Below are 26434 nucleotides of genomic sequence, written 5' to 3' on the forward strand. Positions count from 1 at the left end.
TAGAGGATCGAATCCCATACGTAGCTTAAACACATGTCTCGAAAAAACAAACAAAAAAAGTGGATGATGAGTTATTTGAATGAAGATATAAAATTCAAATGCACTTGTCAATCAAGTAATTAAGTGTGCTAACAAGCAAAGTCGATCCCATGAGGAAATTGAGTACTACATACTAACTCACTCCTTATTATCTATCCGAAATGATGATGAATGTCATATTCAAAACAAGAAAATCAAACAAGAACAAGAAGTCACTTTCTAAACGCACAATCATAAATAAAGAAATGATCAATTTTATAGGAATGATACTTAGATAGAGAATTCCTTTTGGTTGTTAAGTGTGAAAAACTTCTAACTAAAAGTTCTTGAGTCTAATGCTCCTTGATCATTGGACTATTGGGGTTCCTTGCAAATGCTAGCCCTCATCTCTAAGCGACTAACACCTAAACATAATAAGGCAACTATTTCGTACATTCCCCCTATGAATGCATGCATTATATTTCGTGAACCTCTTTATTAGGTCACAATAATCAGGAGAGTTGTTAGCACCCTAACTTCTAGGAACAAAAGTTCAAACTCTTTCAACTATAGAGAATCTCATGCTCACTTGATATCTCTCTAACTAAGTGCATGATCAATTATAGATTCAGGCTCTTGCTAACTAAGTTCAAGGATTAAGCATTACTACAATTAAATCTCAATACCAGTTCGAATTAGATTAATGAGAAGAAGTCAAGAAATTAAATTATAACCAAAGTTCATCAAGTCCAAACACCAAGAGATCCCTAGCCACTCATGAATGTAAAATCCATACAAAATTTAGTAAAATTACAAGAAACCATAAATTACATGGAAAACTTCCTCAAATTCCTGTAAATGAGATGATGAAATAGCTTGATCTTTTTGAAAGCTTGATCTCTTTTTTTCAAAATTTTCTCTAAATCTTCTCCTCTCTATAGATTGGGAGATCAAATCCCCTCAACAATGCTCCAATAGGTGCTGAGAATTCTCTAAAATTGTCTCCAAAAACCCCTCTTGATCTCTCAACCAGCTATTTATAGGTTTCTCATAAATCTAACCACAGCCTAAACCTAAACATGGCTTATAAACAAGGGGTGTGTTTACTTACTGTGCATGTTTGGAAGATAAATCAAGCAGAAACAGGGTTGTTATATATATGGGTCCACAACATAGAACACGGAACATACCCGTGTTTCTAGATCATGTTTCCACTCTGAAATCATACTCAATCTATATTCAGTCGTGTTTGAAAACATGGATGTGTGTTATTAGGAGTGTTTAGATAAAATTCCTTCATTTTTTTATCATTTTTCCCCAAAACTTGCTCAACTTCCTCTCTTCCATTTCAAAACCAATAATTATCATGAAAAATAACCAAATTGAGTATTGAAACTTATCAAATACATCAAGGATCAAGCAAAGTGCTAAGGAAATTAATACTAACAACATATAACACCAACCATTTATCAATAGAGAAGAAAAATTATGTAATAAATTTATATCTAAAAAATACATTTACACTTTTTAACAAAGACATTTAAAAATATTTAAGTAGATAAATAAAAGTTTGCTAGTGTATAATAATTGAAAATAAATTAACTATGTTAATAATACAAGAGATTACAAGCAAGGTTTTAAAAAAGACCGGACTCAGTTCCAACCGGTTCAACCGGGAACTGGCCGCTAGTCTGGTTCATTCATATAATTTGAACCGGGTCTTGATCGAACCAGTTATGAACCGATTTTGGGCTGGAAAACGGTAAACCGGTTCGACTGGACCGGCCGGATTTTAAAGAATTTCTCTAAGATTTCTCACTGCGGTGCGGGCACGAAGCGGACACAAGATGAAGAGGAACCTCCCATGCTGGGATCTCATCTGGTTTGGGATCGGAACCGTGATCAGCATCGGGATCTTCGAGCTCACCTGCCAGGAAGCAAAGATTGAGGCCGGCAGTGCCTTGGTTCTCTCCTTCGTTGTTTTTGGGATCTTGGAAATGTTTTCTGTTTTTTTGTCATACTGTGTTCGCCGTATGTCGCGAGTGGTACGGATCTGAAATTGATTTCAACTTGAATTTTTTTAATCTTTTTTATGATTATCATGATTTTTTAATTTTTAAAACAGGAAGTAGATCTTCAATGATATTATATCCTTTTCTCTTTTTTCTTTATTTCTCTAATTCAGATCTATATCTCTAATTAATAAACTAAAGTTTAAAATCTATTATTTGAAACTTGTTTTGATTTTCTTTTCATCCTACTTTTCCCCGCGAATAACAAAATTTTGTTTCATTTTTATCTTTTTATTTGTGTAATTATTTTTTAATTTTTAAAACTATGGTTTATATATAAAAGTCATTGATTTTTTATTTTGTTTAATTGTAACATATAGAAAGCCTTTCTAGTTCTTTTTTTTTAAAAAAAAAAACTTTCTAGTATATATGTTGTAATTTGCTTAGATTGGAATTGAATATTATTTTGATTTCAACTAAATTTTAATTTTACAGTTATATAATTATATTTATTAAATTTTTTAATTTTTTCCCCCTTTTTCTGATTTTTCTGATTTTTTTATAATTTTATGAAAATTTCTTTTTATGTTTTTATTTATTTAAAAAAAATTAAAAAAACAAAAATTATTGAACCAGCCTGTCGAATCGATTGGACCATGAACTGGTTGGCCAATAGGTTCATTGACCGGACCGGTTATTAAACCCTTGATTACAAGAGAGGATGCCCTCTTATGTTTAAATAAAAGGATTTTTTTTTTATTTGGTATAATAGTGGATAAGTCACGAAACCTTTTATCACTGTATAGGAATTAAATCAATCTCTCAATATTCCACTTGAGAGGAAATAAACTACCACTCTAATCAAGACACTAATCTTGTATAAATAGAGATCTAGAAAATAATATTCAATTATAATCAATGGATAGAAAAAAAAAATTCAAAATGAGGTAATTAAGTATCTCAACCTTCTAATGTGGATATATACATGGAAACACAAACCATTTAAATAATATATCTATAATTTTTGTTTTAACTATATATAAATATATCACGTACCAATTAAATGAGTTACACAAAGTGATCCCACCTGATCCAAATTATGAACCAAAATGCGAGAAATTTCATGAATTTGATAACTTTAATCATATGATCTTACCACCAATAAAATGTAGGAACTAAAATACAAGTTATAATAACTAAAATTACTTGAAACTCTCGGTTACAACCAAACAAACACCACCTAATTAATATATGTGTGACAAAAACATCTAATGTATGAAAAACAATCAAAACGGTTTCCATTGTAGCTTGCCAATAGCATTACAACCTATGCTTGTTCCATACATCCAAGGTTTAAATAACATCCTCTGCATTCAAGCTGAAAAGCAGAAAAATGTAGAACATTTCATCAAACTAAATTCCTGCAAGGTTCGTCAAATGACATGTTTTGCCTTCTGAAATATAGAAAGAAAAATGTCAGGGAAAAAAAGAAAATCGAAAACTAAGCTAGTAGAGAGCCTTCCATGACAACCACAGCTTTTCCTCGGATGTAAACACGTTCCGCATTTTCGTCCAATGTAAGATCCAACCTTCCACCCCTCGGAGAAGCCTAAAGAAAGGACTAACAAATTAGCTACATTATTAAACTAATCTGTTTCTGAAGTCTTTCCTTTTGTTTTTTTATTGGTTAGTTTTACATTCACATTAATTTAAACTTTTACAGTAGAATTTTATTTAGAGTGTTGAACTCAAAATCTACCATGTATGCAATTAGGTTGTTCTTTCCAAGCTTTTTGCTCCAATAAGGTGCTAAGGCACAATGTGCACTCCCACAGACAGGATCCTGAAAGGAATAAATAAATTAATAAATAATTGATCAACTAATTTTATTGAAGTCAATTGTGAAGAAATAACTGAATGTGGAGATTACTTAAGGATACTAACAACAAGACAATATTAAGGTAAGAACTTGAGAAGAAAATTCATTACAATTATTATATTCCCTTTCTAGATTACAAAAATGTGCCATGAAAATAAATCGATTCTAGATAAAAGAATTTATGTAGCAATGCAAAAGACTTTATTCAGAGGTGAAGTTCGAAGTGAGATAAGCGAAGTCTTAGATAAAGCTGTGTATTGCCTCCCATTACTGCTTGATAACCAATATGAGTAACGGATGAAAGTTAAACACCGCATTACATGCATTGGTTATCAAGCCATATATTGCTAAATCAATTTGAATAAATATATATATTTTTTATTGCTTGAACAAAGATGGAAAGGCATTTTCTTGAAAATCATATGCATAACACTGCAAATTTTAACATGTGAAACGATGCAAAGGAGGTCGAGATAAATGCAACTACAATAGGAAAATGAAGTCACTTACAAATCAGAAATATCGGTTCTTCCTCTAGCACAATCTTAGAAAATAAACAATTTATCACTATTAGAGAAATACATTAGATTTAATAGAAACTTTACGGATGAGAGGAATTTCGCAACAAAATGATGTATATTATCTGAGCATTTGAGCTATGAATGAACTCTATAATTAGATAAATCTCAAACTATTATGCTAAACCTTTTCCTTATAACAATACTTCCACATGCTACATCTCTCTACACACCTATATGATAGCATGCATGATGGACATATATTTCGTGTCAATTTTCTTTGTTTTAATTGATAAAATGCTTGTATTATGGATTATAATTATATTTTGTGTTTTATGGAATAGATTGGAGATTTCAGTCAAAATGAGACTGAAAGTTGAGGTTTGACAAGAAAGGAGTAGGAATTCATGAAGATCCATTAGAGCTAAAAACAAAATATGCCTAAGCTTAAAGGCGTAAGCATGCCTTATGGGGCAAGAATAACCCTCAACTAGGGTGCCAAATTAAGTGGTTGATCCTCAAAATTTGACAGCTGACCCTTGTATCCTTTATTTTATTCTGTTTAGAATTTATCTCAAAAGGATAAGATAGGATTATTAAAGTTAGGTTTGATTTTAGATCTTATTTTCTTTTTGAATTAGGAGGATGAGTATATTTTCGAACTTTTATATGTTCTTTAAAAGATGAAAAAACAGACAGAAAGGAGGAATAAACATTTCAAGCAATCTATCATCTTCCTCTTCCCCGTGTTTTTAGAACTATGTGCAACTAAACTTTCTTTTCTAATTGAAGGATAATTGAAGTTTGATTCATTAAGAATTGTGAGATCTAATTGTTTATTCTTTTTATGCTTTAATATTTATATACCTTGTAAGTTGATCAACAATATCGTTTTGTTGGTTGATGCAAAAAAGGCCCATTGCTTAATTATGAAAATAATATATTGCAAATTAGAACATTAAATCCATAATTGTTCAATTGTTCCAATAATTAGTGGTGAAATAACAAGGTCCAATAGAGGGCATTCTACTCATGTTGTGTGGATATATAACCTAGTCTAAATAAACCAAGCTTGTGTATTTGTTTTCTAGAATTGGTGGTCCTTCACTAAATTTAATACTATCAGTAGATTAAATCCTTAAAGTTTGTTTAGGGTTGTTTATTGATAAGAAAAGTAATCAAAGAGCTTATTTTGGTTATCGAATTAAGAAGGGATAGGCTGTTAGAACTTGTTAGTAACCATAACCAATTTATTTAGGAACAAAACGGTTTATCTTTGCATTAATGATCAACTTAACAAATCAATACTAAAATTATATCTTAGGTTAGATACTCGTATTATTGAATTTCCTTAACTTGCATCCTTGTTTCTTTACTTTATTTTGAGTGCAACTTCAAACCCCCCTTCTTTATTTTATCAATTTCATAAATAAATAGGCTTTACCAATCCTCACCATTATACACAATTTATTTGTGTTAGTAAAGTAGGATTAATTTAGTTAGATTCGACACCTACAACTACATGTGCTAAACCTAACTTTTGTATAAAGCCTTTGATATATTCAATCTAAAATGCAAAATTCTATCATTCTTTTCCATAATTCCAAATTTTGATCGAGTGGCGCTTTGGTTTTGTCGCCTAATACAATAATAACACATTCTAAGATCATGCACCAAGAAATTTCATTACCACACTAACCACTCCACCTAGCATATACGCTTTTCTATTATAACACACATAAAATCATTTCACTAGGCAACGAATGATATGCTTTTGCAAAACTGATAGACACAAATAAATATTATACATTTTCAATGTGAGGTTTTCAATTAGGTAACCTAGTAAAAAATAAATGGTCTCCATAATAAATCTTCTAGGAATAAAAATGGGATTTCGCAGCAGAAACTAGTCCAAATGAGAAAATTTACAATTGCATCAACTGTTTATGATTGTTTGAGATCCTAAGAATTATTTTATGAGTAAAATTAAATAAAACATTGAGTTAGATTGACTGTGTTACTCTAAAATCTGAATGAATTCTAAATGAAGATCCATATAATAAGTTTAAGCTTCTTATAAGATACCAAACTTAGATTAAGGGAAGAAGATATGAAAACACTTCACTAGAAGGGATTACCTCGTCAACACCCAACTTGGGACAAAAAAAGCGAGAGAAGATGTCATATCCAGATCCAGGAGATGCAGGGCCTGTTACAATAACCCCTCTTCCAGCACAATTTCGTATCTCATCAGACTTTGGTTTTAAGTTAACAACATCAAGTCCTGAAGCAACCTCCACCTGGAGTGGAAACCATTTAGTTATCCATCTTAAGAAGTGAGTCTCAAACTAGCAGTCAGGATAATTATTCCAGAAACAAGACAAGAGGAATAGAAACAATTTTTGACAAAATATTAGCTATTGGCAGATATTGTCCTAATCATAATCAAAGATTAAGGGATGGGTAAGGGAGTACAATGAGGTCATCAGACGAGCCTCTCTTCGTAACATTGATCACAGATGCACCATTCAAAGTTTCAGGAATAGATGGGATCTCAGCAGGATTGCATTCAACAACCTTGCACACAGGAAAGTTCAACTCAATTGAAAAATTTTCTTTTTCTTCATTGGATTTGATAAAGTTTTCATCCTTAACATTACATAAAGTTGACTGCTTGATTCCATAGATTTTTGTAGCAGTCAAAATTCCAGATTTTGTGGCAAACTCAATGACGTCACATTTTATCAAGCCATATGATAAAAGAAAATGTGCTGCAGCCAAAGTTGCATGACCACAAAGATCAACCTGCAAAAGAATCAATATAATTTAGTTAATGCATTACCACATTTAAAAGACTCGAAAATGCCATCTTTCCACAATTACTGTAGCACTAACTTCTTCGACAAATGAGTAAATGAGTATTTAGCATTGTGATCAAATTGTCCATAGGAGAGGCAACTATATAAGGAAATAGAAAATTATCCTTCAAAATAAAAAGTTGTCTTATTATGAAACAATAGATACCAAACATAGCTTTAGTCACAAAAGCACACTTCATCAATTAGCACCAAAAGTTCACAAAATAATTCTCTAAAACAATAACAAACATATACAGATCTAGGTTGGTTTCTTAAATAAGAATTAAACCTCAAACATCTAGAGTGACCTTTTTTGGATCAACCAACAATATTCTTCTTCTCCACTCATTTCCATCTAGCCCCATTTACATTTCACATATTTACAACCTCTTTCAACTAGTCTCCCTTCTGTCTTTCACAGGCACTTGAGATTAGTATCAAGCAGACTGGTAGTTGGGCTGGTTAAGCTCAGCTCAAAACAGCTTGATGGATAATATATTATAAGATCAAACATACTATACATTATATAATTCTTCTCCTACTATAGATCATGGTTTGTAATGATGCTTAGAACTTACGCTTTCCCTTGTGCTCAATTGACTTTGAATTTCCCCTGTGCCTTTTTTTTAAAAAAATAATAATAATTTTCGATTGCCTGAATGTAAAACTCTCAAGTTTGGCTCAAATCAAAATGAGCAGATCTTGAGCTTAGGATCATGCTTAACTCAACTTCAAGCAAAGCTCAAGGTAGTCTAAACTATCTTGAGCCAATCAAGAGCAAACATTGCTTCTTTTAAGTTTGGCTCTTTGCCACCACTAACATTTTGGTCTTCCTATACAACATGTCACCACCCGCCTCCCCCTTGTCCACACACCACACACCACCCCTCATGATCTTTTCATATGAAAAATGTTCCTATGCTCGTTCAACTTGAACCCATAAAAAGCTTGCTCAGTTTCAAAAAAAACATAAAACGTCATAAAGCAAATCAATCAACCAAACCTCAGCAACCGGAGTGAACCACCGAAGATTAAACCGCGGGTTGTCACCAGAGACAGCACGAGTCAAGAAAGCAGTCTCAGAGATGTTGAACTCCTTGGCAACAGACTGCATCCACTCATCATCCACTTGATGTCCATCCTCCAAGAAACATACGGCTGCAGGATTACCTTTAAATACTGTGTCTGTGAAAGCATCAATCTGAAACCAAAGACCCAAAATCACACACTAAAGTTCACAGAGGCAAATGATCAAACCGTTGATAGGCAACAAGAAAGAAGCAAACTCTCAAGTACTCACCACTGCGTATCTCACTGTTCTTGCAGCCATTTGCAGTTCCCGAAGGAGGAAGACACCCAACAAAGTGAACAAACAGAGGAGAAAGATAAAACGAGACAATTATTATGTGATTTAACATATATATATATAAAGACCAGCCAACTTTGACCATATGTGCAGGCCAAATTTTTAAAAATGACTTCTTACCTGTCTATTTTGACTTTTTGGTTGCTGACTCCTCGAGATTGCCTACTTTTTGTCTCTATATTTATAAAATATATTCAAATTGGTACTGTCTGTTTTTTAAATTACTTAAGTGGCGGCTAGGTGTTGTATTCTGTTGTATTCTTCAAATGGCATGGAATAATTAAATCAATGCCAAGACAGGACATAGCAAATGAGTACTTAAAGGAGTCAAAAAGCTTGATTAACTTTTTTCAAATTGGCTTTTCTTTTTTTGGTTGCATGCACGTGCTAAAATTTTTCGTTTTGCCATTTTTTGAAACATATTAATTTTTTAAAACTATTTATTTAGTAAAAATATTATGGCTATTATTATTATTTTGATAACGTAAACAAACCACCACACTAGAGGTGGGCACGGGCCGTTCGGAAAACCGGCCCGGCCCGTGCCCGGCCCGGAACCGGCCCGCCGTACTGTAGACGGGCGGTTACGAGGTTAGGGTTTTCCCAACCCGTGACCCGGCGGGTTGACCCGCCGGGTCAAAACCCGGTTGAGCCCGGCGGGCCGGGTCAAGCCCGGTTTAATGTTTTTTGTTTGGTTTTTTTATTAATACTAAGTATTTGTTGGTTATGGGATTTGAACCCATGATCTTGGACTTGGATAAAGAAAAACCCAACCACTGAAATTTACATTTTGTTTTCGAATATTTATTGGAAAGAATTATATATGATAGATGTAGGATATGGATCAAAAATATTTTTATATATTTAATTTATAAAAAAATTAAGAAACCATATAATAAATTAAAAAAAGTATACAAATCAATTAGTAAAAATATCAATGTATCAAACAATAAATTTTTCATAAATATTTTTTTAAAAAAATAATTATTTTTGTTAATTGTCTTTTTGACTCATAAAGCACTAAATCTCTACATATACTACACTCTTAAATTCTCTTAAATAAGCAGACTTTTTATTTATCACATATATATTAGATTATTTTTGTTTCAATTTATAAAATAAAAAAATAAAATTACAAAAAAATTGTTTTTTTAAATTATGTAAATCAATTTATAAAAAAATATATTAGTAAAAAAAAAATATCTTTGAATAATATGGTTCACACCATATTATTTTGATTTGTAACTTTTTTTTCAATAACAACATGATAAGCACAATAATAACCCTATTGTCAGAGACCAAAGTAAAATCTAGAGCCAACCCTAATTATAATAAATAAATAAGTTGATGATAACTTCAATTTAAAAAATAAGAATACTACTTGATATATACATTTTGTTGCACTTAAAAAGGTGTGCTAATAATTTAATTTGATAGATAAATAAATTAAAAATGTAGCTTTTTTTATCCTTTTTAAAATTATTTTGATATGTCATAAAATTTTTTAAGTTATTATAAATTATTTTAAATTTTTTGTTGTTTGAGATTAAATTTAAAAAATATTTTGTAACTTCTTTATATTTATTTATGTTTTAAATTAAGACAAGAAAAATTTGTCGGCCAATTGGTTAATGTTATTTTTCTCATGTGAGAGGTCCTAGGTTCAAACCCCATCTAGACACAATTTTTTGGGTTATGTACAAAAACCCGCCGGGTCAAACGGGTCTGGCCCGGACCCGGCGGGTTCTGTGATAAGCCGGGCCGGGTCCGGTTCATTAACAAAATGGACCCGGCCCGGCGGGTCTCTCCTGTAGCACGGGCCGGTTTCCAGTGAACCGGGCCCGGCGGGCCCGGTTAACCGGCCCGTGCCCACCTCTACACCACACTTGCATATCTTATTTTTACTTTAACCATGTATTAAACGAGAGTCAAATCCGTCTCTAATGCATAAAAATTTGCCTATTTATTTTAAAAAATTAAAAAAATTTTTCTGAATATATTTTTTTTAATTTTGTTTTTTTACTTGTAATAGCTCTTTTAAAAAGGATAGTGAACTTAAGAAATCAATAATAAAGTAATAACTTTTATTTTATTTATGATTTTAGTTTAAAAAACAATAATTTTATTCAAGTACAAATAGAAAATGTATTCATCACTTTTCGCACATTGCATATTTCTACCCCATTTGAATAATTCTATAATACCTAGGTTGTTTACTACGAATAACCACGAGCGGGCTAGGGACGGGGAGTCTTTCCCACTCATTCCCTTATCCTGGTGGTCGGGGGTTTCTTGTCCCCACCCTTATTGGGAAATTGGGGAGAAGAAAGTGTTGTTTTCTACTCCATCTACTTCACAATATAAAATTCAATGAATAGTCATGCTTCTAGTACATCATTTTAAGTTCTAAAGGTTTACTATAACTACTAATTTAAAAACTCAAAAGCTATAAAGCATCTCCAATGAATAATAGAAAGACCGAATTCATCAAACTCTTGCTCTTTCCTTTGAAATTGACATTTGAGAAAAGAATAGTTTGAAAAAAATTAATATTTAAGAATTGAATACTGAATCACATGAACAAAACCATTCAAATCATACAAATTGTAAGATTTTAAACATGAAGGAGATTATAACCAAATAGGTAGTTTCTTATAACTTTAAAAGAAAAAAGCTGCAAATATTCATGTATATAAGCAAGCGCAGGGCCCCTCCCCATATATATATATTAATGTTAGATAATATTTTGTTTGTATTTAATCATTATGTAATGTCAATATGCTTGAGTGATTGGTGAGAATTTGATGATTAGAGCCCACCCTTGTTCAATTCCCATGGGTTGCAATGTTGAATTTTTGATAATTAAAAACAAGTTTTTTTTTATTTTTAAAAAATTATTGAAATTTTAAAAATTTAAAAAAAAATTAAAGAAAAAATTAAATTGATAATGAGGCATTGAAATTTCAAATTTTCAATAAAAATTTATGAATAATATTAATAAAATTTATAAAAATAAATTAATTATTAAAAAATTAAGTTTATAATAGGGTTGCAATATTAAGTTTTTGATACTTTTACTAATTAAAAACAAGTTTTCTTATTTTTAACAAGTTTCTTAAATTTTAAAAAAAATTAAGGAAAAAATTAAATTGATAATGAGGCATTGAAATTTCAAGTTTTTAAATAAAAATTTATGAATAATATTAATAAAATTTATAAAAATAATTTAATAATTAAAAAAAAATAGGTTGATAATGGGTTGCAGTGTTAAGTTTTTGATACTTTTACAAAATCAACAAGTTTTCTTATTTTCAAAAAGTTGCCAAAATTTTAAATTTTATAAAAACTTAAGAAAAATTAAGTTGATAATGTGGCATTCAAATTTTAAATTTTTAATAAAAGTTTCTGAATAATATTAATAAAATTTATAAAAACAATTTAATATTTTTGTTAAAAAAAATAAGTTGATAATGTGGCATGGGTGAATGAATGATTGTTTAGTTGTCTAGTTGAACATAGTTGTTTTTTTAGTCAGATACATCATGACAACAATAGTAGTTCAAATTATAGTTAATGTTCTTGTTTTTCACTATATGTATATTCAAATTGTAGTTATATTATTGAACTATTTTTCCTGTAGATAATAAATTTTATTTGATAATTATTTTACAATTTCACTTCAGCCCCCCTACCGGTAAGTTATGGTTCCGCCACTATAAACAAGGAATTTTTATCATCAAGAAAATGAATGTGCACAATTTTATTGTCACCAGTTCTCATTATCTTCCTGATTAAGTAATTTCAGAGAAAATAAATGCAAAGAAACAATGGATTTTAAGCACTTTTAGTTTACTTCAAATAGTTTAATAATAACATATTTGAATAAGAAAACATCTTTCTATCTTTATGAAACCATCATCCTCACAAATATCCTGACCAATAACAGAACCAAAAATAAAAATAAAAATAAGCAAAACAATAATTATAATAGATTTGAGGATATTAAAAGGATGTCACTTGGCATTAGAGTAGAAAGGCGAAATAAACAAACAAATAAGAGCATGAACCAAGATTGTAATCAATTATTTTCTATTAAGGAGAATATGGAAAAGCTGGTGATCCAATGGCTTCTTTTCACTATTACTATAATCTAAAGGTAATGAAGTAGGGCATAGAAACCAATATAAGAAAGCAAGAGAAATGTTAATAGCAGAAACCTAAAACATCATGCCACAATTAACAATGAGATAAAAGTATAAACATCATGCCATAATTAATAGTGATGCTAACTTCGTTTATTTTTTTAAACAAAAAAATCACCTGGTAGCTTTAGCGTGCCAAACCTTTCACAGATCTATCAATCAAAGACCACTTGGTGACTTGATCTACTTCCATCCTTATTAACATCAACAACCTGAAATATATATCAAGCAAATAGAATTGTATAAGTTTCACTTAAGTTATAAACTTTTTGTTAGTAAGAGTCTTTGATAAATACAATATTTGGAAGCTTACCTCTTCATCTGCATCTATATCATAATCGTTGTGTAACATTGAGAACGAGTCATCGAAATGGAATCTAAAGCATCAGTTATTAATTAGGCCAACTATTATAAATTGTAATTTGAAAAGTAAAGCCATTCATTAAAATATGCAATAGTTATATGTATATATATATATATATATCCTATTCTCATACCTTTTGTAGGAGCTAATATTCAACTTTGAGTATACATTAATACCTCAACTGTATTGGCATGTAATCTGCTATGATGTCAGCTTATAAATCTCTTGATTGTACTGAAAGTTAACTTTAAAGCCACAGTAGATACTGGAGTCACCAAAATATCTCTAGACAATAAACCACCACATTCACCAATCTTAAATTATGATAAATATTTAGCAAGTAAATATTCAAGAAGTAAGGGGTAGCTTCTTGGGCCATGGGAATACGACCCTCTCGTGCTTGCGCGAGAGGTATTACTTGACGACCTGTGCACTTGCGGAGTTACAACCAAATGCCAACCAAGATTAATTCATTGGGTTTTGCTTTTGCAGTAATTTGATATAGAGATTAAGGATAAGAGAGGTGTGGAGAATTTAGCAGCTGATCATTTGTCCAGACTTGATCACTGGGGAAAGAGATCTAGAGAAGAAAAGTAAATTAACGATTCTTTTCCTGAGGAACACCTCTATTCTATTACTACATTAGGTGAGGTCGATACATCTTAGTTCGTAGATTTCACGAATTACCTTGTCACCCGAGTTCTATCCATGGATTTAACTTCTCATCTCAAGAAGAAATTCTTTGCAGATGTTAAGCATCATATATAGGATAACTCGTATCTATTTCCGGTATGTGTAGGTGATAAATGCTTGTGTATAAGTAATACAAAGTATTCTTTTCTTACATTGAGCATTACTTTTCTTAAATTTTATCTCTTATTCTTGTGTATATGTGTTTATTTGTACATTTAGGGTTGTGGAGATAATTATGGGAAAAAACCAAAAGTAGATTGTGGATGCAATTTTTGATGAAGTTCTTGGATTGAACAAACGTGAAGACACAAGTTGTTCTCAAAGACATTTGGGTGTGTGCTAACCTCCATTGTGTTCAAGAAAATATACAAATTGGAGGGGAACAAAGGCAGTCATACTCATGTGTTCCGACTTGTGCAATACTAGCAAGATCTTCGTCAATATGATTTCATTGAAGAAGTAGCACGATCTACCGCATGGATGTGTGCCCATTCATGTGGCCTCGATGAAAAGTGTGGATTCGGGAGTATTCTGGCAAAGTAGTGTAGCAGTTTATTGTAGTAAACCACTGTAGTAAAATTACTGTAGTAGTTACTATTCATAGCTCGTAGGAAATCGACTTCTGCAAAATTGCTGTAGTAGTTACTGTAGTAGTTACTGTTCATAGCTCGCAGCAAAATTACGCCTGTGTGGATGCCCGATTCCAGCCCCTATAAAAGCCGCCATTTTAGACATTTTAAGGAATCTTTTTCTCATCTTTTCCCCATCTTTGGAGATGCTTTGGCTAGGTCATTAGAGTGGTTCTATGGCCTTCAACATTGCGTTCCTTCAGAAGATAGTTATTGGGGGAATTTTTTCGTAGGCATCGATTCGGAGAGGTGTGCCCTAAGCTTGACAAGGGAACCTTTGGAGAAGACGAGGCAACTCCACAAGACCATCGATACGGACTACAAGGGGGTTTTACTTATAGATTGCATGCTTTTACATTCGATTTTATTATTGATTGTATCTTGCTCCATGGAGAGCTAAACCCCTAGTGGGTGCTTGGATTTATAAACCCTAGGATAACCTTATTTTATTGACCTTTCATTATGTTTCTTTAATTAATGTTCTTAGTTGAGTTTCAATCTTGAATGCTTGTTGAATTGATTTTCCCTTAGAGTGACACTAGGGTTGAGAATCTATCTTGGTAATTCTTGTGGATGAGTGACACACCATGAGGGTTAGACAAGGCTAGGTTGGAGAGGGTCGAGAGGGTGAGTCGAGAGGTAGCAGAATGTCCCATTTCCCTTCCAATGTGATTTATCCTACCTCTACGTTTCAAGAGTTCTTTGCGGTCACAATAGAGTGAAGTGCTAAGAGACAAACTCCACTGGGGCTTAGTTGCGCGACTAATAGAGTGAAGTGTTAAAGTAATCCTTAGTACTGGGGCTTAATTGTAACTAGGGGCCTTTCGCCTAGACCAAAGGGTTAGATCTATATTAGGGAATAGGGTTTATCACTTGGAATCCCCAAATATTCATGCAACCCCACGCAATGTGAGGCGTCGAGAGTATCCCTTTCCGGCGAGCATAGTGTGAGGATTAGTCATGGTTGACCTTAGGTTTGGGACCGTATGTCTTAGGATTTCCACGACTCATTAGACATCAGTTAGGAGACATAATGATTGGTCTTGCACTTGAAACAATATCCCTAAGGTGAGCAATATCTGGGTGCCCCATTTTCTATCAATTGCCTCTCCTGTTATTCTATTGCGTCTCTTTCTTCTTTACTTTATTTCTATTTGTATTGATATTGTTCACACCACTCTTAAATCATCTTCACTATAGCTAAATAGCACTACTTATGTTTCTGAGCACTATTCCCTGTGGATATGACTACCCACTCACCAGGGTACTTTATTACTTCGACAACCCGTGCACTTACGGTTCGCACTCGCAAGGGGTGTGTCAGTAGGCTAGGTCATTCGACTGTGTGTTTCACAAAAGGAAGGATGGAAAATCATTTGGCAATGTCATTCAGGCCCTGTCGGAGGGTATTATAGTGCAAACAAAACTATATCGAAGGTGCTCAAAGCTGGCTTCTTTTGGCCATCCATATTCCGTGCCGCACAATGGTACATTTAATGTTGTGACAATTGCCAGCACACAGGTAACATCTCTCACCATTTTGAATTACCTCAAAACCCTATTGTAAATTGTGAAATATTTGATGTTTGGGGCATTGATTACATGGGACCCTTTCCTAGTTCTTATGGGAATAGGTATATATTAGTAGTGGTAGACTATGTCTCAAGATGGGTTAAAGCTCAAGCTCTACCTACTAATGATGCCAGAGTAGTGTGCTGGTTTCTTAAAAAAATTGTTCTCTCAGTTTGGGGCATCTAGAGCAATCATTAGCGGTCGAGGTACACATTTTTGTAATGCTCAATTAGAGAAAATCATTAAACGGTATAGTTTCACTTATGGAGTAGCTACTCCATATCATCCCTAAACTAGTGGTCAAGTAGAGGTTTCTAATCATAAATTGAAATGAATCCTAGAAAAAACCGCAACTATTGGTAGGAAGGATTGGTTCAAAAAATTGGATGATGCTCTATGGGCATATAGGACAGCTTATAAGACACCTTTGGGAAATTCGCTGTATAGCTTAGTTTATAGAAAAGTATGCCATTTACTAGTTGAGTTTGAACATAAGGCCTATTAGGCCACTCGGTTCATGAACTTTGATTTAGAAGCTGTGGGGAGAAAAATGGAAACTCCAATTGAATGAGCTAGAGGAATGGAGGCAATTGTCATATGAATACTCTCATACTTATAAAGAATGCACAAAATTATATCATGATCAATTGATCAAGCCAGGATGAGAGTTTCATAAGGGAGATCATGTCTTACTTTTAAATTCTCGTTTGAAACTGTTTCCAGGAAAACTCAAATCGAGGTAAGTAGGGACATATTGCATTACTCAAGTATTCCCCCAAGAGGCCATTGAAATTATACACTCGGAGCATGGCACATTTAAGGTAAATGGTCAGAGGCTGAAACATTACTTTGGAGATACTCCTAATTAGGTTAAGGAAATTTTGCAGGAGAGGCCTCCTTGACATGTGCATTTTAGGAACGTCAAGCTCATGACGTTAAACAAGTGCTTCTTGGAAGGTAACCCAAGGAAGATTGTTTTTTATTTCCAGTTTTAATATTTGGATTTAGTGGTACTTTTATAGTTTTGTTGGAGTATGTAATAATTTGCTCAGCTTGTCGTGGTTTTCCTGTGTGTTGCTGTTTGTTTGCACTTTCAAACACTCATTTTAATGCTTTCTAGATTATACATGTAATTGAGCTGAATCTGTCAGAAACAAGGGACATCTTTGCTCCATTTCTAGAACTCTTACAAGCTACTTATGCTCATAAACATGGCCGTAAGTGAGGCCATAACGGTCCTCCAGAGCACCTTACAGTCATTTCTTAAATCCTTAAGGCCCGTAATCGTCTGGGGAATTTAGCTTAGATTTCTTACAGGTGTTTTACGCCCGTAAGTTAGACCGTAAGAGTGAAATAGAGAACTTTACGGGCTGCAAGGTTTAGCTCCTTTATGGTCATAACCTGGGTCGTAAGTGAGGGGTGACTTTACGGGGCAAGCCTTACGGCCGTAAAGTACTTAGGGTTTTAGCGCACTTAAGTGAGAAGCTGAGCTTTTTTCTCTTCAAAGGCTTGTTACTTCCTCACTCCCTGTTCGCCTGCTCCTATCTTTCTCCTGCCCTAGTGTATAGTTTGGCAGATTTTTCTCTCCCTTCCTGGTCGAACGGCTCTTGTTCCTTGGTCTTGATTGAGTGATTCCCTTGTTTTCTCCGTTGTTTGAGGTAAAATTTCTTACATCAAGCATAGGTCCAAAATTTTTGGAATGACAGAGTTTTAGCATTATATATTTCATTCATGTTAGCATTTAGTCAATGTCCATGTACATCTTTGGGATTTCCTTGCATAAGGTGACCCTTATAGTTTGCGTTCAGGCTTACGGCCGTAAAGGAGCCGTAAAGATGAAATACCCCAAGGCTTACAGTCGTAAGTAGGCTGTAAAGCCTTTTCTCTTGGTTAATCATAAAGGCTAACTATGTTGTTTCTTTTGTAGAATGACCAACACCAAATGGACAACTACCGAACTACAAATAGAGGGGTTGTTCAAAAGGTTCATCATCTAGACAAGTTTATCTTTGGGATTAACAACGCTTTAGCATTATATATTTCATTCATGTTAGTATTTAGTCAGTGTCCATGTACATCTTTGGGATTTCCTTGTACAAGGTGACCCTTATAGTCTACGTTCTTAGGCTTACGGCCATAAAGGAGCCATAAAGATGAAATGCCCCAAGACATACGGCCTTAATCCTGCCGTAAGCAAGCCGTAAAGCCTTTTTCCTTGGTTAATCATAAAGGCTAACTATGTTTTTTCTTTTGTAGAATGACCAACACCAAATGTACAGCTACCAGACCACAAAGAGGGGTTGTTCAGAAGATTCATCATCCAGACAAGTAACCATGCCCCCCCAAGAAAGTTGCAAGGGAAAAGATCACAAAGGGACGTCCAATCATGCCCTTTTGTGTATGTACCGTAAGTACATGGGTTTGTCAAAGTAATAATACCCCGGTGAGTGGGTAGTCGAATCCATAAAGAATAGTGATTAAAAACACAAAGATTGCTATTTAACTAGAATGAAGATGAATCGATAATGATGTGAATAAGAATCGATGCAAATAGAAATAAGAAAAGAAGAAGGAGGTGCAAATAAAAGATAGGAGAGGTAATCGACGATAAATGGGGGCACCCGGACATTGTTCACCCGAGGACTATTGTTTCAAGTGCAAGACCAATCATTATGTTCCCTAACTAATGCTTAATGAGTCGCGGAGATCCTTAAATACACTGTCCCAAACTTACGGTCAACTGTGACTAACCTACACTATGCCCCGGTGGAGAAATCTCTCAGTCTCGACACCTAACTCTGTGCTAGATTGCTCTAGGCTCTAGGGATTCCAAGTGATAAACCCTATTACCTAAAATAGATCTAACCCTTTGGTCCAGGTGAAAGACCCCTAGTCACAATTAAGTCCTAGATATTACGGATTACTTCAACGCTTCACTTTGTTGCTTGCGCAACTAATCCCCAGCGGAGTTCGTCTCTTAGCACTTCACTCTATTGTGACCACAAAGAACTCTTGGAACATGGAGGTAGCCAGGTAGGATAAATCATGCCGGAGGGGAAAGGGGATGCTCCGCTATCTCTCGACTCATCCCTCTCAATCCTCTCCAATCTAGTATTATCTAACCCTCATGGTGTGTCACTCATCCACAAGGATTACCTAAATGGATTCTCAACCCTAGTGTCACTCTAAGGGAAAATCAACTCAATAAGCATTCAAGATTGGAACTCAATTAAAACATCAATTAAAGGAAGTATAATATAAATGTCAAAGAGACAACATCATCCTAGGGTTTACAAGTCCAAGTACCCATTAGGGGTCTAGTTCTCCATGGAGCAAAATACAATCAATAATGAAATCCAAAGTAAAATTATGCAATCCATGAATAAAACCCCCTTGGCGTTCATGTCGATGGTCTTGTAGAGTGGCTGCGTCTTCTCCAAAGGTCCCCTCGTCAAGCCTAGGGCATAACTCACCGGATCGGTGACGATGAAAGCTCCCCCAATAATTCTCTTCCGAAGGAAACACGATGTGGAAGGCCGTAAACCCCTCCAAAACCTAGTCAAAGCGTCTCCAAACCCTAGCCGCGGGCGCCTCCAAAGGTAGAGAAAAGATAGCCAAAAGATGAAAAAGAGGATTCTCAAATCGGGCTAAAATCGCGACTTAAATAGGGCTAGAATCGGGCATCCACACGGGCGTGTGGAATTTCCACACGCCCATGTGAATCTCCAGGAATTAGATATTTTGCGGCCTGTGAACAGTAACTGCTACTGTAAATTACGACAGTGATTTGTTGCATCAGCTTGCTACAGTACTCCGCCAAAATACTCCCGAATCCATATTTTTCATCGAGGCAACATAAACTGGCACATGTCTACGCTGTAGATTGCGTTGCATCTTCAAATAAAAACACATTTGATGATAATCTTGCTAGCTTTGCACAAGTCGGAACACATGAGTGTAACTGCCTTTGTGCCTCTCCAATTTGCATATTTCGTTGAACACCACGGAGGTTAGCACACACTCACATGTCTTTGAGCACAACTTGTGCCTTTACGCTTGTTCACTCCAAGATTTCATCAACTAAGTGCACTCACAATCTACTTTGGCTTCTTTCATCTATATTTATCTCAACAACCCTACATGCACAAAAGAACACAAATACACATGTATTAGAGATAAAATCTGAGAAAAGTAATGCTCATCGTAAGAAAAGAATACTTCGTATTACTAATACACAAAACTTATCAAACTGCCCCACACTTAAGCTTTTGCTTGTCCTCAAGCAAAAATAAAACATTGAAGCATGAAAGAAGGAAATATTAAAAGTGCTTGGTCTTAGGTTCACCAAAGCATGCAAGGGAAGCATTCTACAAGTAAGAGGAATTTTAACACTAAATACGAAAAAAAATTAATGCTCTACCTAAAAACTCGAATAAAAAAGGACAATACACCCGAAATCATGTAAGTGATGTTGACTCACTCAAGTCGACCAAACGTATACTCCTCAAAGTTCCAAGCATAGGGGACTTATTTATGTACAAGACAAAGCAAAGAGATGGTAGTAGCTTCACACATCCTCTAAGGTAGCACTTTCTGAAGTGGCCGCTAGGTGGCCTTCACACTTTCAAGGTGGTAGTTCTTTATATCGGGGTAGTAGCTTTCACTCATCCCATGAGATAGCTCTTTCTCTCATTGGGGCATAAACTAGTATCCAACTTATGAGAGTAGCTTCATACTTCATAGGTGGTAGCTCTTTCCACCCCATATGCACAACCAAAACAACCATTTTTTTTCCTTTTTTTTAAAAAAATTAACACAAAAACAAAACTAATTAGTCCCTTAAACATCGAACTTGAGTTTCCACAAGGTTTCAAGAGCGAGTAGTGCAACAATTGTCATCGGGCAAAAATTCCTAGAAATTCAAGTAAAAACTAGAGCATGAAAACATTCAATGTTAAAAATTCTCCTAGACCTAAGAATACGACCATTGCAACTAAGGTGAACCGCCATTGGCTACGTGAGCATATAATTTCAGTCAGAAACTTGTGTAATGTACATGTGTAATGTGAACTCCCCCCCACACTTAAGATGCACATTGCCCTCAATGTACGCATGCAAGCACAATAGGATATAAATCAATTAAAAGCATATGTGGAAGTGGGCAATTGAAACAATACTCCCCTGAACTCGGAATGGTATGTTTGATGGAGCTATATTCATTGAGAGTTGAGTCCCAATGGGTTGTGGAGCACACGCGACCATAAGACCGTGTCTATGACTATTCCTCAAATTCCATACTCACAAGACCATCTGCACGTATACATAAAGGGGTTTAGTGAAGCTCAACAAAAACAGAATAAAACTCGAGTATATAAAAATAAAGCAATGAAATACAACTCGAGACAATGAAAAGAAAAGATAAACTCAGAAGGAAGATCCTTTCTGAGTGGTACAAGTCCAAAATATAATGCAGAAATAAAATACGGAAACTAAAAACAAAGAAAAGTAATGATGCCTCAAGCGTCGGTGTCTATTGGTAGCTGCTCTGCTGCTGGTGGCGGTGAAAGAAGTAACTGGTGGATCAATTGGTGCTAGAACTGGTGATGATGGTGTCGGTGATGCCGGAGGGTATCGGTGGAGCTCTGGGCCTCATAATGAATAGTGAGGTTACATCTCTCTCAAGTAGCTGCTGTAGAATATCCAGACGTGCCATCACCTCAGTATGGTTCATTTCCTGCAGCGCGCGAACCTCAACTAAATCGGATTGGAAGACCCCTACCTCGCTCTCGAGCCTCTCAAAGTGATCATGTTCTCGAGTCCCGTGAGAAGACACCTCGGCTACATCTCCCTCGGTCTCGGCTATCTCAGATGGGCCCATGATCATAACATAGACCCCTGGTTGGTACCGCCGGACCATCCCCATCAGCCTCATAGTCTCTATGCCGAGAGGAGATGGAACAATAACCTTCTCGGCCACCGTGATCGCATCTAACAGACCCATCCCCATGATAAGTCTGGTGATGTAAGGGCCTGAGAACAGAACACTGACCCTGGCATACTGGCCCTGATGGCGTAAGTAATCGGCCACTATATGCCCCAAATGAATTGCTCGCTCTGTACCATCGAATATAAGTATAAAAGCTCTTGTCGGCTCAGAACACATGTGTTGTCGCCTTGGCCACTCACTGATCTGCTGAGAACAACGTGTATGTATCTGTAGCTCGGCCGAGACAAGCACGTGACCTTAGACACTCCTGACTCATATTGCCCCTGTCCGCATAAGGCTCTGTACGCTCTCTGCAGGGTCAAAGCGCCATGATAGTCCGTCGGTAACTGAGCTTACTCCTCTGTCAAGGTAGTCAGACCCAGACCGTTCCGACCGGTTCAACTGGAAAAATTGGGAACCAGCCATGTGGTCGGCTATGGCATACCCTATTGAACCGGGTATGAAAAAACCCGGTGTTAACCCGGTGACCCTTACAGTTCAACCGGGAACCGATTGACCTGGCCGGGTCAATCAGGTCACAATGTTAGAATTTTTTTTTACAATATTTCAAAATTTATTATTATTTTCTCATTAGAAACCACAAAATCATGTATATTTATTAATATTAATTTTTAATTTATAATCAATAAATAGAATTACAAATATATATATATATATATATATATATCATAAACATACCAACAAAAATCGACATTTAAAAATAAAATCCATTAATATGTTATGTAAATACTTTATAAAAATTTAATTTATTAAGAAAATAAAACAATAAATGAGTGCAATTTTATTATAAAATATAAAAATAAAATATTTTAACTAAATAAAAAAATATAAGAAAATTTAAAACAAAATAAAAACTCAATAGAGATTGGGTAAGTTATATAATTTATTGATAAAATATATCATTCATATAAAAGGATAAAAATTAGTGAATTAAATTTTTTTATCTATTCTAACGAAATCAACCAATAAACAAATAAATAAATAAAAAACACCGAGAGAAGTTTGATAATTATATATTAATATATTAAAGTTGTAAATATTTAAAAAACTTAAAAATAAATGACATAATTAGTCATTTATCAATTTAAATATCAAATTTGCGGAGTTTTTTATATTATAATTATGGTTTTAATATTATATTTACTCATTATTAATTATTATAATATTTTTTATATTTTATTATTGATCCCGGTTCAACCCTCGGTTCGACCCAGTCGAACCTATTGACCCTTGACCCCTGGGGTTAGCCGGGTCAATGCTCGGGCCGAATCTGACAACCTTGCATACAGTCCGAGTCATACCGAAAACTCAGAGGCGCTCATACTGTACTGATGTCCGAAAGCTCTGAACTGCATAGCATTAATGCTCGAGAAACAACTATACGAGCGATCGAACTCAAATGACGAAAGAACCTCTAGTGTAAGCATACGGATAGCTAGCTCTCGAATAGACAACAATTGGCGCCAACTGCCGACGACAAACAACTCCTCAATCTCATCAGTGATCTCATTTCCTCGCTGAACCTCTCTCAATGCACTCAAGTCTGGGAATCTTGACTGTCCAAACCTGAGTTTTGCTAATCGCTCGAAACGAGCCTGATGCTCGGGGATCGCAAACTCTAAATGCTCAGGCTCAGGGGAATCTTCACTGGGATGTTTGCCGGCTGCTTTCTTTGTCCTCGGAGCCATATCTGCAAAAATTGAAACGAGAATCAATCAAATAAATTCATAGGATAATACTAGAGAAATCCACACGGTCGAGTGGAAATTCCACACGCCCGTGTAGATTCACGGGGTGTGAAACCCGTACGGCCACTATGCAATAAGCTCCAAAATACATCATAAATTTGTTCTAGAATGCTTCTAAAACATACATTCATCATTTAAACATCAAAACAAAAGCTACATTCACCAGATTTAATTGAATAAAATCAAGTATGGTGAAGAAAAGATCTCTGAACCTCTGCAGAGAAACAACCCATCACAAGGTCATTCACAGGGGCCGACACATGCCCCTATGTCTTCTTTGGATGACTTAGAAAACTTTACAGACTCTGCAGAAAATTTCTGAACATTTACATCTATTCAAAGCCTACCTATATCATGCAAATGTAACTAGAGAATCATGAAAAACATGCTTAAATGACCAAGAAAAGTTTGTCACACACAATTAAGCACATGATAGCACCAACAATCCACTAGAAAATCACAGAAATTGCATGTAAAAGTCAAGACACCAATACTCAAGCACTTATTCATGCAAAAACTAAACTAAAACCTAGAAAAACAGTTAAGACTTGGGTTGCCTCCCAAGAAGCGCTTGTTTAACGTCACTTAGCTTGACGTACCTCTTCTTACCTCACAGGGGCTCATAGATGAAGGTTTTCCTTTTACCCATAACCTGAAAGCATGATGAACATAATCTTTTGAAGGTAGAGGGGGAGTTATCGAGTTTGTTACCACACAAGGGTTCGTCACCCTTACTCCGTTCTTGCATATCCCCATTAGCCTTGGGCGTTTCTTGTGATGTCTCCTTGCAAGCTTCATCTTTTCAAGCACACTCTTCGTCATCCCCGGGGTAGGTTGCATCTTTCTCTTCTAGACCAAGCATCAAGACTTCCTCATTCTCCATTCCTTGATCTAGCACCCCTTTCATATGGGTCCGGATTCATCATTTTCTGCACAAATTCATCTATTAGTTCAGTCGGTAGTGTCAAGAAAATAAAGAGTATCATCAAAGTCTAGAGAATGTCTCATGGCTTCGGTGAAGCGGTATGTAAGCTTGTCATCCCCAACTCGTAAAGTCAACTCCTCGCCGTCCATGTCGATAAGAGCCTTGGAAGTACACAACAACGACCTCCCAGGTATCAAAGGAATGTCAACATCCTCATCAACATCCAACACCACAAAGTCCACAGGAAATATGTACTTGTCAAGCTTCATAAGTACATCTTTGATAATGCCCCTCGGATATCTAATCGTTCAGCCTGACAATTGTAATGTCATTCAAGTGGGCCTAGGCTCTCTCAAGCCTAGCTTTTGTAAGAATGTATAAGGTATGACGTTGATGCTAGCGCCAGAGTCTGCCAATACCTTCTCTTTACCTAAATTACAAATGTTGCACGGAATGATGAAGCTTCCGAGGTCCTTCTTGTTCGGTATATTCTTTTACAACACCGCTGAACATGAAGCATCTAAGATCACAGATGCACTTTCCTCCAACTTCCTTTTGTTGGTCAAGAGGTCCTTTGGAAACTTGGCATGCCGAGGTATTTGAGACAACGCCTCCACAAATGGGATGTTGATGTGCAACTGCTTGAATTTCCCCAAGAACTTCTTGTATTGTTCATCATTTTGGTCGTTCTTCAGCCTTGAAGGATAAGGGATTCTTGGCTTGTAAGGTGGAGGTGCCACCTCCTTTCCTTTAGTTCTCTTCTCTACCTCCACGACCTCGGGTGTTTCAATATTGGTCATCTTACTTGGAAGTCTACCCTCAACCTCACGACTACTTCTCAAAGTAATCGCCTTCACATGTTCTCTCGGATTGGTTTCGGTGTTGCTAGGTAAACTCCCTTGAGGTCTCTCCGATAGAGACTTCACAATTTTCCCCACTTGATTCTCCAAGTTGTGCAATGATGCGAGGGCGGTTGCGAAGTGTAGCTTCAACCAACTAAAACCTTGTATCTGATGATTGGACGAATCTGGTCAAAGCCTTCTCTCAATCGGTCATCAGGTTTTTCCAACCCTGAAACTCAGTTCTCCATATTCAGGGCTTGTTGTTGTTGTTGGAAACCGGACGGTGCCATTGTCTTCTGTTGCCCTTGATTATTCCATGAAAGATTTAGGTGGCTCTTCCAACCCTGAATTGTAGGTGTTGCTATATGGATTGCCTTGGTTTCTCATTGTATTACCCACAAAATCCACTTGTTCTACTAAGGATGTACCACCAATAGAAATTGTGTAATCAGATGGAGCATGTCCTCCCTCACATCCTGCACAAATAGTCATGGCCACCACTCTATTAGAAATTAGAGTGTCTAACTTCTTGCTCAATGACTCCACTTGGGCCGCCAATGAAGTAACTGCGTCAATCTCATGAAGTCAGCTATCTTCTTTCCGTCTCATGTACTCCACTGATAACTGTTCATAGCCATTTCTTTCAATGAGAAGCCGGGCTTCTTCCGGGGTGATAAGTGCTTGTGTACTAAGAATATGAAGTATTCTTTTCTTACGATGAGCATTACTTTTATCAGGTTTTATCGCTAATACTTGTGTTTTTGTGTTCTTTTGCGCATATAGGGTTGTGGAGCTAAATAG

General features: G+C 35.3%; 1 protein-coding gene across 1 annotated transcript; it reads right to left on the minus strand.

Moving 5' to 3' along the window:
* Window positions 1-3306: 3306 nt before the first annotated feature.
* On the minus strand, window positions 3307-8676 carry LOC120264383 (uncharacterized isomerase BH0283-like). Its single transcript, XM_039272198.1, has 6 exons — window positions 8586-8676; window positions 8289-8486; window positions 6903-7232; window positions 6566-6727; window positions 3790-3873; window positions 3307-3639 (listed from the first exon to the last, which is right to left on the minus strand). Exons 1-6 carry the CDS (start codon window positions 8613-8615, stop codon window positions 3532-3534), a joined length of 912 nt encoding a protein of 303 aa, XP_039128132.1. The 5' UTR covers window positions 8616-8676; the 3' UTR covers window positions 3307-3531.
* Between the last annotated feature and the right edge of the window lie 17758 nt (window positions 8677-26434).

Source organism: Dioscorea cayenensis, chromosome 7, assembly GCF_009730915.1.
Source record: "Dioscorea cayenensis subsp. rotundata cultivar TDr96_F1 chromosome 7, TDr96_F1_v2_PseudoChromosome.rev07_lg8_w22 25.fasta, whole genome shotgun sequence".
Taxonomy (NCBI): Eukaryota; Viridiplantae; Streptophyta; class Magnoliopsida; order Dioscoreales; family Dioscoreaceae; genus Dioscorea; species Dioscorea cayenensis.